The sequence below is a fragment of the Aythya marila genome (assembly GCF_965140915.1).
Source record: "Aythya marila genome assembly, chromosome: 3".
NCBI lineage: Eukaryota > Metazoa > Chordata > Aves > Anseriformes > Anatidae > Aythya > Aythya marila.
This window is the reverse complement of record NC_139044.1, coordinates 89,054,275-89,070,856: the sequence shown is the minus strand read 5'-3', so window position 1 is coordinate 89,070,856 and position 16,582 is coordinate 89,054,275. Positions and strand designations below refer to the sequence as shown.

At 35.9% G+C, this 16,582-nt stretch overlaps 1 protein-coding gene across 1 annotated transcript in view; it reads left to right on the top strand.

Moving 5' to 3' along the window:
• ADGRB3 (adhesion G protein-coupled receptor B3) overlaps window positions 1–13,169 on the top strand; it is a gene marked incomplete at its 3' end in the record, with an annotated part of 461,362 nt that extends 448,193 nt beyond the window's left edge. The window contains exons 28-30 of the mRNA XM_082757992.1: window positions 4,097–4,132; window positions 10,983–11,087; window positions 12,981–13,169. Coding sequence (XP_082614118.1) covers window positions 4,097–4,132; window positions 10,983–11,087; window positions 12,981–13,169 — 330 coding nt within the window. The remainder of the gene's footprint in view (window positions 1–4,096; window positions 4,133–10,982; window positions 11,088–12,980) is intronic.
• Window positions 13,170–16,582: the final 3,413 nt, after the last annotated feature.

Genomic DNA, 16,582 nt, shown 5'->3' with positions numbered 1-16,582 from the left:
GAGCTTGAGATATATATATATATATATAAATTTACTATTTATTTATTTATTTATTTTGCTGTAATATGTATTTTATCAATCAAGATTAAAGAGTTGTAGAAATTAGAAATGGAAAAGATCATCTCCTTTCAGGTCATCTCCTCTATCAATGCAAGAACATTTTCTACAGTGTATTTCTGTAATACACAGTCCAACCTCACTTTCCAGACTGCAGTGAAGGGGTCGCACTGTTCCCTTCAGCAACTCATTTTGCAGTCACAAAAACTTCCCTTTTTACTGACAGCATTAAAAAAAAAAAAAAAAAAAAAAAGTAATAGTTACAAATGTTTATATTTTTGTCACACCAGCTCTATTTAGCAGTGTTTGTATCCTTGTAAGCTTTTCAAGCAGGCTTCTGTTTGCTTCTTCCAGAGCCAATGTTTAAACAAACTGTATGATTTTTTTATTCTTTCCTCTTGACCCAGTGTATTAACCCTATAAAAGGAATTTTTGTTGCTCTACTCTGAAATTTTCCCAGCATACATGCATGGTGGGCACAACGGGCACAAACTGGAACACAGGAGGTTCCCTCTGAATACTGATGTGCTGTGCAGGTGACTGAGCACTGCCAGAGAAGTTGTGGAATCTCCCTACTTAGAGATCCGCAAAAGCTGCTTGAACATGGTTCTGGGCTCTGGGTGTTCCTTCTTGAGCAGGGGGATTGGACCAGAAGACCTCCAGAGGTCCCTGACAACCTTAACCATTCTGTGATTGTGTGATGATTTTGCTTCTGACAATTCAGAGCATTAGTGAAGATATCTCATTGGAGTTGTTCAGGAAGGGCTGTATATTGGAGTTGTTCAGGAAGTTCTATATACATCTCCGCCTGCTCAAATGGACACTGGACAGTTTTTTTTTTGTTGTTGGTGGTGGTTTTTTTTTTGTTTGTTTGTTTGTTTTTGTTTGTTTTTATAGCATTTTGAACTGTGCTTGGATATCCAGTTTAGTTCTTACCCATACCCCTGAATTTCAGAATTATCCCATATAACTCCCTACTGCTGAATAATTGCATGTAGCTTCAGCTTTTTAGGCAGTCTTCTTATTAGTTACCCTTTGCAGTTCTCCAGCATTAAAGCTCTTCAGTTTGGAAAACAGATGACTGTGGAGTGAATAGGGAACAATTTAGGAAACAATTATTCATATTTCCTATAATTTAAAAAAGGAGCATCAAATGAAATGGCAAAGAGATAAACAACATGATTTTCTTTGTCACATTATGCATATTTAAATTGTGGAATTCACTACCTTACCATATTTTGGATGTTAAAATTATAAATGAGTATAAAACATGATTAGACTAATGGAATAGTGTAAAAAAAAAAAAAAAAAAAAAAAAAAACAAACAAACAAAAAAAAACTGTCATAACACTCAACAGAGTGAGTTCCTCCCAGGGATTAATTTACAGATTAATTTACAGTTGAAGAACTAGGGAGTGGATTGCAACAGAAATATCACTGCTTACATACACTGTCCTGTAACATTCCTTAAACATCACTGCATAACCTGGTCAAATACACAAGCTGAGATGAACCATTGATATTACCCTTTGTGGTCATTTGTTAGTTAGTACCAACTTCCAGTCTAATTTTTATGTTGGTTAAAATCTTTCTCAATTTTACAGTTGGGTAAAACAGTCTTTTGAAAATAAACATACTGGTGTGACCAGTTCAGCAGCTCATTTGTCCCAAGAGATTTTTTTCCTTATTCTATTTCATTCAGCTTCTACCTTCCATTAATTTAAATTGCAGAACGAGCTAGATGGTTGACTAGATTTCTAAAACCATTTTATAGGTACATTTGGGAAACCCTATTTTTCTCAGCCAAAGAGCCAAACCAATAAAATTTTGTTTAAGAAATATACATATATGTGTGTGTGTGTATATATATATATACCATCACAATTAATAGCATAGTTAAATATGTTGCAGACTGTTAGATGTGTTATTTTATCACGTAAAAAGTGATAAAGCTGTCCAGCTGCAAAACCTAATAATCTGGCCACAAATATTTGCACTGTCATCAGACTTAAGGCAAAATACAAAGGTGTCAATTTTCTAAATCACAGTATCTAGCAAACTGCATAATTCATTTCTAATTTTCCATGTTTTAATTTAGGATTTTTAGGATTAGGATTAGGATTAGGATTAGGAATTTAGGATTAATTTAGGATTCTCAGTCAGGCAGTCCAATGGTACCAAGTCTATCACTGAACTTTAGCTTAAATAATGGCTTTTTCAAGCATTATGCAAATCTGCACCTGTAAACTTCACCTTATCATCTTCTGTATGCATTTCTTCTTTTGAAATCACTGAGCCTTTACTGTGGAATATGTACTCTAATTACACCTTAAAAATAGATCCTTCCTCATTAGAGATACACAGATTTCTTCAGGTGTTGATTTACTGTGAAATGATGAAGGCCTATATCAAAGGTACATGTACTTGTACCTTGGTCCTCTTAATATGAGTGAGATGTAGATACTCAGGTACCTTCAAGAATTCGGGCATAAGCTCCTCATATTTTTTCTACCTCCAAAACCATTGCTGTTTCCAAGTTTTCACGTTATTTATGTTTGCAGAATTTTTTAATTTGTTTTTAAACACTGTCTTTAAATTATGTTAGGTGAAAGCAGTACTTACTAATTAAGAATAGCTCCTCCAAAATTTGCTTTTTTTTTTTTTTAACTTTTTTTATAGTGTTTGTTTGTTTTGTTCTTGTGCCTCACAGGTCTTTAGACATCAGTGTGTCTAAACTCTGTAGGGAGTGCTACATTTGTCTTTTTCATATTATTATAGATTGGAGCAGATCAAAATTTTACAACAAATCCTAGATGATATCACGAAGTGATATGGGAGATCAAATATTTTCTGCTTTCTGCAGCTTTAGGACTTGAAATTGTTTCTTTCAATTGCAAGAAAACAAAAACACTTACTAAACCCTTCATGTATGTTAAGCAAGATAAAAGCCAAGTTTAATGAAGTCAGTAACATTATTATTATTTACTCAGTTGATTTGATTTCTATCTCACTGCAAAAATTAAGTGCATTATGAAAAGGTTTGATCACCATGACTTAAAGCCATCCTATTCCACTACAAAGAAATTAGGGTTAAATTGTACCAGCAAGCCCTTTGTTTTCTTGAGGTATTTTTCCCTTCCTTTAACTCTCCTTCCTGAAGGAGAATGTATCTTTTCTTTCCATTTACATGCTCTTTTTTTCAGTTCCTCCAATCACTGCTTTCCATATCTCTTTAGTCTATTGCAAGCCATTCATTTTCCAACCTTATTGGAAGAAGAAAAAACCATATTTTTAATCTCTTCTTTATAGTATTACTATTTTTATCTGATCTAATTGGACTTCATAATTGGTTTCTTTCAGAATCTGTAAAAAATTATGTGCTAAATTATTTCTGATATGTCTAAAGAATCATATTCTGTAGTATTGTATACAATTGATTACTTCAATAGTAAATAATTATTTCTTTTTACGGGATGCTTTGAATCAGATATACCATAAATGTAAAACAAAATCATTGCTTTCTTCGTCCAGATTGTCATTGCAAACAAACAAGCTGAAGCCTCTATGGAAAGTATAGATGGCTTGAGCTTGATTTTGCTATCAGTTACCCAATTGAAATCAATGGAGTTGTACCAATGTAAACCTGATAAAGGAAAGAACCAATTTCTATATATTTATACAAGCCTAAAACATGGATACATATAGATATCAATTTAAGAAAATAAGGATTATGATAATTTAAAAACACCACAGAAAGCATAGAAATAAATATATTTTATCTACAAATAACATATGAAACATCCCAGTGAAATGCAATCTGGTTTATTTCAGTGAAAGGAATACAGTACTGGTCTAATAAACTGTATATAAATTCATTCATTAGTCTTAAATTGTCATAATAAAATCTACAGACTCTCACAGAATGCCTAACATATATCTGATAGAAAAACAAGAATGTTATTTAGACTCATTAATGTGATTTGATGAATAGTCCCCTTGTTAATACAACTTTTTTTCTTTCTTTTTTACTGCTTAATAGAGAAGAAAATCACGTTATTCGGACCTTGACTTTGAAGTAAGTTTCACTGAATTACTCCTGATAATTGCAAGTATTTTCCTAAAAGCAAATATGAAGTGTTTTAGCAGATTTTAGCTTTCTGACATAGTAGATTTCATAGGATTTTTCAGTCAGTACTGGACAGAACAAGAGAAATTCATGAAAACTACTTTGGTGCAACTTGTTTGTAAAATATTCTGAGATCAAACTATCATATTGTAATATTAATCATCATGGTTTCGGATTTTAAATTCTCTGCCTCTTCATTTTCATCCTTTTTTTTTTTTTTTTTTTGTCTATTTATCTGCTAAAAAAGTGTGACACTTCTGTAGCACATGCCACATTGTCGCAGAAGCTTACTTTGAGAAATTCTCGGTCGTTTTTTCTCTCATTTTCTTCAATACTAATTTATTGGCATATGAGTTTCACACCCAAATAGTCATTATAAACGTGTCAAATTTTGAATGATGATGTGCTGCAGTTGTCAAAGCTTATGGATCACATGCTGTATAAAAAATCAAGTTTATGTAAGGTTCCTTAGGTTGGATGACCATAATTTCAGACTAAGAGCCCGTTGAAGGAGTAGGTTTGTTTGACTTAGTTAATGAATGTTGTATTCTATCTCAGTCACTATGATGAAATCTTTTAGAGTTTTGTTTATTTGATGTTTTTTTCTACTCTCTACCAGAAACAATATAGCAGTAATTTTTCAAGAGCATTTTAATAATTTATCTATTTTTATTTTTGCATAGTCTGTCTGTACATGTTATAGCTTGATATAATTCATTATCTGTGTCTCTAGAGAAGTTGAACAATCATAATATTTGCATGGAACCTACAGACATGGGACTAAACTTTAGCTTCCAGTGATCATTACATATCAACAATAACTTTAATACTTCACCCTCCTTCTTTCCATGTTCAAACAAAAGCATTCTTTATTATATGGGCTGTAAACACATACACTTTCAGATTTCAAATGCTAGTCCATAGAGAAGCAAGACATGGAACTAGCAAAATGCAGCCAGAGAGTGATCATAGAAGCCTTGCAATGAGAGGTTTGCTTTGGTGACCTGCTTTTGCTGAAATGCTAAGCTTCCAAGTCTGATTGTGTTTTGTTGATAGTTTAATATCATGCTTTGATATCCTCTGTCATCTTCTCCCAGAGGTTATAGTTACCTTAGGTACTCATGTAATCTCTCAGATACAGCACCAGACAAAGATTCACGCATTAAGTTTAAAGAAAATATTTTAGGATTAGTATGTAGAAAATAACAACATGAATCAACAACAAAATTCTGATGAGCAAGTGAGCCTAAAATTAAATGTAAGCAATATGAACATTTTTTAGAATGATCTTCACTATTTTAGTCTGCACCAACCTTCTTTCTTCCAACAGTTCCTGAAGTATCCTTAAGGAACTAGAATGATCGAGGCACCATTCACAATAGGCAATGTGGTTGTAGACTTCTTATTTTGGAGACCAAGAGAATTTAGTAGCATCCAAAGAGAATATTCCATGCTAGATAATGCCATTGAATATAGTCTTGGACATATTCATCTTACTGCTGTAGAGTTGCAGTTTGATAGCAATATATATATATACTTACCCCTCACCTTAATATAGACATTTTGAAGTAAAACCAAACCAAGCCTATTTTGGCTTCAGGAAAAAATTAAAAAAAAAAAAAAAAAAAAAAAAAAATCCTGAGGGTCACAGAGGAAACCCAAAGCTAGATGCAAACAGGCAGACCAAGTCTGTATTCAATGCCATAAAATAGTCTCCATCCCTGTTATCTCCATTATATATAGATACAGGTATAGTTTTGTAAACCTTCATAGCAAACAGTAAATAAAAGTCCTATATAACGCTACCTGCTGGGTAGTGTTATAGATAACATGTCCCCAGACAAAGGAATGAAAGGAAGAAAGAAAAAGATGATATCCAAACTGGCCAACCATTATCACAGATCTGCTGCTGCTTAGAATGAAGGCTTCCAAGAACTACACCAGCTGTAACTTGTTTTTCCTTTTTAACCAGTTTGCCATTGCATCCTTAAATCATCCCTTCATGTAGAAGACAGACTATAATACAGTGTGTTTAGTCTATCGGCAGAGAGTAATACTGCTTAATAATAGTTGAATACTAGAATTTGCAAAACGGACTATATGAATTTTGAATTTAAAATGAGCATGCAACATCTTTTCAGCTCTTTCCTTGCTGTTCCCAAAGATTAGTTTAGTCACGTTTTTGTATACTTCAGTATCCAAAACATGACCAAAATCCTGGTCTGGGAGTTTTGGATCCTTGCTGTGCTGCTAGCTGTGGTAATGCTAGCTAAGTGTTCACCAAGCACAATCATTATGTTCTGAATTTCCCTAAAACTGGACTGGTAGTTTTTATCATGAAGGCACAGCACTAATACTTAGCTGTCAGATCAAATAAAAGTCATTCTAATTATGTTGAGCAGAAATACAGATGCTGTGGAAATTCCCAGGAGGTCTTTATAATAGGTGTGCTCTGTCACTTACAAAAACATTCAGAAGAGTTAAACACTATTATTGACATGCTTTTTAAGATACAAGACCACAATTACCTTTAAATTCTACAAGAAGATCTGACTCCTCCATTTCCCCACCCATCCACTTCAGTCTTCCCTTTATACAATTTTATCCACTTACAATAAACAACTTTTATGCCAAATAATTCAGAAAAGTGCTTTATTACCCTGTGCTCCAGGATTCAGGTCATCTCTGGCTCTTTCTGAGCTCCATTAGGGAGACCAAGGATACAGAAAAGTGGGAATACCAGAATGTCTTTTTTTTCCACAGAGCAGCAGAATCCCACCAGAAATAATGTTGAATTGATATTTGATTGCTGGAACTGCATTCTTTCAGAATTTTATCCACAATAGCCATTCATTATAACAATATTACAAACTCACCCAAAAATTTAGAATCTTTCTCTTACTAATCTGAAGACATCTCTACAAGACAAAGGCAAAAAAAAAAAAAAAAAAAAAAAATCATGCCTGCAGGGAAAAATCCTTTCCCATTCCTAAGTCTGGCAACAGATCAGACCTATAACATCTTGAAAACACAGCATGCTTCCATTGTAGGGCTGGGAAGGCATTTCCCCATCTGTTCTTTTCACCTAGCTATTTCATGCAAAACTTGAGCATTTTTACCTGTAACAATGCAGAAAATCTCCAAGGCAAATTGAATGACATTATTATTATTGTTATTATTCATAAGATTGGCCATGAATCTTTATCACAATATTTGTCCTTGAGCTAGAGTTCAGCTGAAATCTTATCATAAATATGATAAAAATGAACTGGGTATAGAATTATGTCTGAAGTCCTTCTCATTTTGATCATATCCACCCACAGTGCTCTTCTGAGGGTAGGTGCTGAGTGTAAGGCTTGGCCTTTTCAAAATTCAACCTTGATGTTATTTGTGAGTGGAGTAGAAATGTGAAAGGGGTATCAGTTCAACCTGTCCTGCTTTAGGGGTGAGGGGGACACAAGGGTTACAGTGCCTGGTTGACAGCCAGCTGAATATGAGCCAGCCACATGCCCTGGTAGCCAAGAAGGCCAATGGCATCTTGGCTTGTATCAGAAATTGTGTGTCCAGCAGGACTAAGGAAGCAATGATCCGTCTGTGCTTGGCACTGGTAAGACCACGCCTCAAATAGTGTGTTCAGTTTTGGGCCCCTCACTATAAGATGAATACTGAGTTGCTCAGGTGTGTGCAGAGAAGAGAATGAAGCTAGAAAAGGGATATATGAGGAGTGGCTGAGGGAACTGAGGCTGTTTGGCCTGGAGAACAGGAGGCTCAAGGGAGATCTCATTGCTGTCTACAGCTACCTGAAAGAAGCTTGCACTGAGGAAGGTGTTGGTCTCTTTTTCGGGTGGCAAGTGATTAAACACAAAGAAATGGTTTGAAGTTGCACCACAGGAGGTTTAGATTAGATATCAGGAATAATGTATTCACAGAAAAGGTGGTTAGGTATTGGAACAGGCTGCCCAGAGAGGTGGTAGAGTCTCCTTCCCTGTAGGTATTTCAGAGATGTGTGGATGTGATGCTTAGGTATGTGATTTAGCAGTGGACTTGTAGTGTTAAGTGGATGGTTGGATTTGATCATCTTGAAGGTCTTTTCGAAACTAAATGATTCTATGATTCTGAGGTGAGTAAGTCTTTAGACTGGTGGCTAACTCAGTTATTTCTGGTATGGGATGCAGTATGACTGGGCAAATCCACAACTGTACCTAAAGGAGGTGTACTTTCTAAAGGCAGCATCAGAGACTCCTCTTTCATCCTGTTCAGGTCCTTATGCTACTGCAATCATCCTAGTATATATTGGTCAAGATTTTCAGCTCTGTGTTGTATTCTAAGACTCATAAAACTGTGTTTTCTACATTGGCAATTTAATAGAGAAAACAGATTAAACCCCCACAAATACTTTATGGGTTATTTTCTCATAAAAGAGAGTTATCCAACAGAGCACATTTTCTAGAGAACAGATAAGATGCTGAATTCTAAGAAGGAATAAAATAATTTTAAAAGGCTAGAAATGGAGAGCTAATGTTGGAAGTTTAAGTTTCTGTACCTCACTGACAGTTCAGATCGTTCTTTCTAAGCGGTGAGGAGGATAGGGTTGTCAGTGGGTAGAAATTATGGAATGGAAGAGAGGCAAACACAAAGCAACTAAAAGATCCATATGTACATGTGCATACAAGTTACTCTGCTATTAAGAATAAAATTTAAAGCCTTTTCTCTGGCAGACTTCCCACTGCAAGCGTTTAATTTCTCCTCCCACCTGCTTCTCCTCAGGAATAATGTAATGAACTGAGTAAGACATTTGCATTATTCATATTTGCTATTTAACTAAATTCTTGGGTACACGATTCAGTAAACTATCAGAAAGTAGCATTCTCTGTATTTCTAGCCTTCTATTAAAAAGTTTCCAGCTGGAGACATTTGTTTCACAGTCATATGCTATTTTCTGCATTTAGAGCCAGTTTTTCTAATACATCAAATCTGTTTTATTCCCTGCAGCATGTCTCCTTACTTCATCCAATAATAATCTTTGAGGCAGAACCTTTCTTTTTAAAATTCTATGTATATGAAATTTGTTAAATATTCCTGTCTGCCATAACAGTAACAGCTTAAAAGAATCCCTAGGAAGTCACTTAAGTGAAACTTCCCTAATAAATTTAGATCAGCTATCTCTAGTTAAATTATGTTTTGCAAGGAGTTCCTCATGGAATCCTGCAAAAATGTTTCCCTTTTCACCCCACAACTCATGTTAAGTTAATAGGTCTTTAATTGCTTGCTATAGCTCATGTCTCTTTTGTGAATAATGTTGCCAATTTCCTGTTCTCAGAAGTGAAACCAGTTCTCAATCTATGGTGTGGATATATTAAGGTTAATATGGTCATTACAGCATAGCGGTAGGAATGCATGGCCAAGAGAGCAGCCACATTTCATGAAATTTATAAATACCAAATGCAAATGAAAGATAAACAAGTGAAAATTGGAAGTGGTAAAATATTATTTGAAGGTCAGCCACTGCAGCTCCATTTTTAAAGATATTAACTCAGATTTGGTGAAAGTGTTACTTGCTGGGGAGGGTCGCACTCAGGCACTGCATATATAAGTTTGTGGGGCTTGTCATGTACACTGCCAGGGAAAATCAGGCTTGACAATTAATGGACATATGTAGAGGCTGGTGACCTGCACCGTTTCTGTGAACGTTATTGGCTAGTGACCTGCCCTGTTTCTGTGAACATTACTGGCTGCTGCCCTGGCTGCAACTCAAGTTCAAGCAGCTACAGAAGCTTAAGAAAAGCCAAGCTGGGCCCATCTGCTGTTGGACCGAGGTGAAGCATCCTCAGCCCTTCCTGTCTCCTGTCCACCTACAGTACTGAACCACAAGATTGGCCAAACAGTTAGCAGCCTTTGGCTTTGCTCTGGAGGCTGGTCTGAATCCATACCTGATAGTGAACTTACCTGGAAACAACACAGATGGTATGCATGACAGTATAGGCCTGAAAATAGGTTTCACTCTTTGTGTAGCTGCCAGTGCAGATACATGGCCTGAGGGCTCCTCCAACTGTGGGGTCTGTTTGGGGTCTCCACCTCTTACACAGAAGTGCCATATAATTAGATTTTGTGGAAGAATGCCATGTGCATTGGCTAGAGGGGGGGTAGTTTTCAATTGCTCTGTCCATAAAATAGCAAATCCATTAAAGATGAGAAATTGTGCACATTATCTTACCATGTATTCCATTTCAACTGCATTTTGTGATTATCTGAATGACAAGATGTCTGATTAAAAAGACAACATTTTGGCCTTTTTCCTTTTGGTCCTGGAATCCTGAGTTTGGTGTTCCCATAAAAATTATTCTTAAAAAGTGCTGATACAAGCTGCTGTTGCATTCCTCTAGAAATTAAAATGCTAGTATCCAAGTTGAAAACAGAAATTCTAGAAAATATTCTTAATGTGCAAAAGATAAAGTTCCTTCTGAGAAACTGCCAAAGTTCCTTCTGAGAAACTGACATTGTTTTCAAGATTCTTTCAGGCTAGCACAAAAAGTGTGTTCCTTGATTTCAGCAGTTCAATAGATGTGGGGTTAAAAAAGTCCTTTGCTTACAGGAAGTGCATTAAACAGAGCAGAGAGAAGACAGTGCAATTCACTTCCATTGATCAAGTCTATAGGGAAAAGATGGCCCTGCCAAATTCAATTTACTTTATTATGCTGGGGGAAATAATGGTTCTCTTTAAAAAAGCCCAGATTCAATTATAAATAAAAGCAATTATTTTTTTTTTTGTTTTGTTTTGTTTTGTTTTTTTTTTTTGCAGAAGGTCATGCATACAAGAAAAAGACACATGGAATTGTTTCAAGAGTTAAATCAGAAATTCCAGACACTGGACAGATTTCGGGATGTACCAAAATCAGGCAGCATGGTAAGTTTTCCTTCTTGGCTATTTAAAATATGTTGGATCCCTAACAATAACAATGAAATTGGAGTTCTTTGAATTCAGTGTTATTTCCTGAGACCTCATTTTGTGCTGCTTTTACATAGCCTCAGAAATGAGAACAAAAGACATTTTCAATAATCTAACCTATGATGGAATTCATCAGATTGTACAACTAGACAATAACTAAGTCACTGATATAGTTGTAGATGACAATTAATTGAATTATAGGGAATACATTTAAAATATATATGTGTCTACTAAGTCTAAAGGACTATATAGAGAAAGCATCTCACTAATAAAATTTAGCCAACAGGGCTTTTCCTCTAGCTAGGCAAACAGATATTATATTAGTTACTGCAAATAAGTCCAACTAGATTTACCTATACATAAGAGGGTCCAGAAGGCACACAGGGTCTCTGTAATCTTCTGTCTTTTCCATAATAGGCTTATAAATATTTAGCATTGGTAAAGCAAAAATTAAATCATCTTGAATTGACACTGCTATAATCATAATTCAAATTTATAAACACACACTCTTACACACATAACACCCTGACTACATCTGATAATGAGAGCAAGGAAATAGTTGATTCTGCCTAATTAAAACAGCTAATTTAGTGTGACATATTTGTTAGCAGTAATATTATGATTAGTAATAATTTTCTATATAACTTTATAATCTGAAAATTGCATATTAATTGAAACTGAGCTAGAATCATATTATTATACAGCATTTTATGACGAGTTGCTCTCAGACATGAAGTATAAAGTAGATGTGAGGTCAATGGGTTTACATCATTCTAATCCAACAGAAATTTGGCCCAGATTCTTTCAGGAATCTTTATCTGCGATATATGTTATTTTGCACCCAATTCTCACCCACTCCTCCATTTGGTATTTGCTGTCACATGAAGTTTGCATTCACCCCCTATTTGAAATTTGCTGTCCATGTAAGGCTTGAATTCATTCAAAATCTCAAAGGGGTTTTCTGTGGATGAGCTGCATTGACTGCTCATGTCAGTGCAAAATTCTTGAAGTGTCTGCTAATAAAAGCTGCCTAGAGGAATGGTCTATCTGTAATGCAGTCAGAGAATGATCCAGGTACCTACAAGTCAGCATCTCAGGCTATTTTACACAGCCTCAGGTATATTAATCTACAGCAGAGTATATGCAGTGATGACATAGGACACACACCTCTCTTGAAAGATAGTGTGAGATCCAACAGGATATCCAAAGGCACCTAAAATGGTGAGAAAATGTTAGGTTTAGGCAACTAACAGCAGAAATCACTAATGAACTTGATCTCACTCCATAACGACTTTTACCCTGTAAAACTTCACATTCCAAAAGAATTCAAGGACAGTAGAAAATAAAACGCTTTCAGCTTGCTAATCCTAATATACCTGAGCTGTGAATCAAGGTGGCTATCACATTCTTGACGAGCAGGATTCTTCTGTTCTGTCATGTGTCTGCCCCAATTCTATACTGAGATGGCAATCTCTGTTTCAAAACACTCCATATTTTAGACAGCAAGCTCTCCTTTATTAACTTCACTTCTCTTTTTGCACTTTTCAGCACAACCACAGCTACAATGCTGGCTGTTGTTACTGGATCATTTGGCCATTCCTCACTTAGATTGTTTCTTGCGAAACACAGGGCTTAGCTGGCAGCTCAGGTGAGGAGACTGCCAAAGAGTTGACTGCTCGCAGCGAAAGACAGTCACAACGGCGCTGAGCGCGTGCCAGCCTAGCTCCCTGCAAAGCCATTTCCTCTCCCTGACTCCTGCATCTCATGAGAGCACATTAGTGAGCAGCCTTATAAACAGAAAACACATTATTTCATCCTCATTTTTATTGTTCTTTCTTCTCTGCTTTTCAGGAGAACTCAGCGCAGAACAAGGCTCCATGGGACAGTTTCAAAACCACAGGCGAATATCAACACTATACAACGATAAACGTATTAGACACAGAGGCAAAAGATGCTTTAGAACTAAGACCAGCAGAATGGGAGAAATGTCTGAACTTGCCTTTAGATGTGCAAGAAGGTGACTTTCAAACAGAAGTTTAACAAAAAGAAAAACAAACTGAACAAGAGAAAAACAAACAAAAATAATTAATTGCACTGACAATAAAGAGACTTTGGGAATCCTGACACTCCTGTCTGAACATTGTGACTACTTTATGTCAGGCTCTTCCTGTGCCAAATGTCAGTGTTGTTTTTTTTCATACAGTTTATTCCCACTAGTATGGCTAGTGGAGAACCAGGTGTACAATTCTTACCATCGTGTGTTGTAAGTACCCGTGGAATGGATTTGTAAGGTAATCTTTATAGATAAACCTCAAGCAACGATTCATGTTGTAACAGCTTCATTTGGTTTAGTTTTCAAAAAACTTCACCATGAAGCACAATGTATATATTTATGCAGTTTTTAAAGTTTATAACAGTCTGTTTGGCCATTACTACACTTTTTACTTTATAATATAAAAGCAAAGTTTTTGTCATTAAATGAATGTCTGTTGAGCTACATTCTTCATTGCTTTAAATGCAATAAAGTAATAATCTCACTTTTATATGAATAATATATTTCACATCTTTATTATTGCAGTTTTCTCTGGAAAGCTCAGAGTAGCTTTCTCTGCTGCAGCTGTGTATAAAATATTTAAAATGTTGTATGGTGTAAATAAACCTTTGTCTACATATCAGTTTCTTAGTGCATTTTATTCTGTATATGTTGATCTTAAATTTGCATATTTATAAAGTTTTCTTTAATAACACACATACTGAATATGTATTTGGAGTTTTCATAGTATATTGTTCTAACTCCTGCAAGGAGTTTCTCAAGTGTATTAGTAGGTTTGTATAGCCATTCTGCATTTTCTTAGGATAACTTTTGTGACAATGTACCATATAAATTGGACTTGTCAGAATACTATCACAATTGTTCTATTTTATAACTATTTTTTCTTGTTGCAGAAAGACAACTAATGGAAAATAAGGACAGCACCCCAAGAAAATGTTGATTTAGAATCATTAAATTTTGTGCATGTTCTTGTTGCTGTATAACAACAAGACTTTAAAGATAAAAAAAATTGAAGTATTTTTGACAAAAATGAATGGAGTCTGTTTCATATTATAAATCAAGAGCACAGCATGAATTATGTTGCAAATAAAAGTTAATTAGGAATAGAAAGAAAGACTAAATCCCCTTTTCCATGCTTAGAACTGAAAGCAAATCTTTGAAACCTCTCCTAATCTACAACATAGCTGGGGGAGGGAGATGGCATCTCAAACCTCTAGGTGCTAAATTTGTAGAAATTTTGTTTACTGAAAGTATTTTAGTTCGTGCTGTACTGAACTGAATGTGCCACAGCCTACTAGCTGGAGAGCTCTTCTGAGAGGAAGAAAGCATGCTCACTGGTCTGTTTAGCAAGGAGACTAAAATACAGACTTGTTAGAGAGAACTTTACCCAGAGCTTTGACAGATGGAGGTCATCATCCATCAGTTAAGAGGAAAGCAGCAGATCATCTTTGGGAAAGCATTCCAGTCACTGAACACTAAAAGAAAGGAGGTGTCCTTTCTGGCCTATTATATGGCCTATTCTCCAGGCCATAGTAAGGTGCTTAATTCATGAGAAGAAGCCTGACTTTGCCTATTCCATATGAGCATCTCAAGCAAAGTGCAGACTTAATCTAAGACTTCAACATCTAAATTTTTGCATGAATACAAAATAACTAGCCCCCAACCTAGTACCAAGTCCTCTACCTACCCAATTTATATGCCCATGGGTTAGACATTGTAGTAATCAATTCTGCAATACATCAGTCAATCAGAATTGTCTGTCTATGAAGAAGCTGATGCAGCCTATGGGCACCATGCTGCTGAGAGATGATATTGCAACAAAAACAATAACTGAGATAATTTATATAACCTTTAGACCAGCAAACTCTTGTTCCAATAGCAGTCTAGTTACAGCAGCAGAAAGCTTAGGGTAGGTTGCAAACTTACCCAGGAAACATGACAAATCAGTCTATACTCAACACTCTGCTGACCCAATTGTGCTGTTATTAATAACCTAGCTGATTCAGGTTTAACATTAGCCTGAGTATTTATGTACCACACAGAAGTCACAGATGTGCTTTCAGCATATCAGCAGCAGTTCCGTGCCTCTTTATTCACTCTTTATTCAGATCTTAAGATGCAGTGGCCAGAAAGTCCTAGGGATTTTTATTTTCCTATATATTTGTTATTCAGAAATATTAAGAACATGCTGAAACCCACTGTATTTACCTACTGATTTTATTGCTTCATTCAAAGCAGAGTTTGTCTTCCACAGGCAAGCTGCCAGACATACTTATGGCTTGCTTCTCATTGTCTCTGGAATGGTGCGAGTCAGGCTGAGCCCAGCACAGAGAGTACAAACCTGTATGCACCAGCTACACAGCTGTAGCTATGTAGCTACATAGCATAGTGTTGTTAGAGCACTGATGAGATATTTGGCGTTATACTACATCCACATAAAAATGTAGAAAGTCAGAATTCTCTATATTACAGTGGATGCAGAGATGATGGGGGACTCTGCATTTTCCTGCCAGGGTAGGCTGGTACCATTCACAGTGCCCAGTCGTATCTCAGCTGGCCTCTAGTTGCAGTTCCTGCAAGGTTCAGGGGTATGAAGGCTCAGCTACCCAATGTTACTGCAACTGGAACAAGACTATATCAAAGAAATTGAACTCAGCCTAGAGTTTACCTTGGTTCAATTTAAAATACGTATTCCCTGGAAGTATGTAGAAAAAAAAAAAAAAACAAACTTTTTTTTTTTTTTTTTTTTTTTTTTTTTTTTTGAGGAAAGGCCTCATTTTCTCAATAGTTTAAATACACTTTAGTAACCATGTAAGACCATATGTAGTTCCTCTGTCTCTGTCCTCCTCCTACACATAAATTTGGAAGGATATTTTTCTGGCAAGTCAATGCTCAGCAAAATATGGACTTCTTCCCTGGAGTTTTTTAGTACAAGGAAGCAGTGCACACAGGAATTTCTAGCTGAGCAGCCATAGATCAGTCATAGTTCAAGATACCCACAACTTCAGAGCCAAGGCTGTGTAAAGGAGTTTTGTGTTGCTGGCATAAAAGTGCTAACAAAGTTATTTGCTGCATGGATCCTTGCCAAAGTGATGTTATTTAACCCAGAATTTTCTGGGGAGATAAACTGGTCATTACTGAACTTCAGCTCATACTCTGCAACACCTCTTGGAGGGAAGAAGGAAAGAGAGACTAAATGCTGTGACAAGGGAGGAGAGGTAGAATAGCAGTGCTGCCATACACCTTTGGAGTGCTACGGGCTGAATATTGCTGTGATTTTAACAACTCCTTATGCTGAAGATTTAGGAAAAAGCTGTAAAAAAGGCACAAACAGGCAAGAGGGGTTTCCATTTCATTTACTACTGGGTCTGAATTTCTTTATAGTCAGTGAAACAGCGCG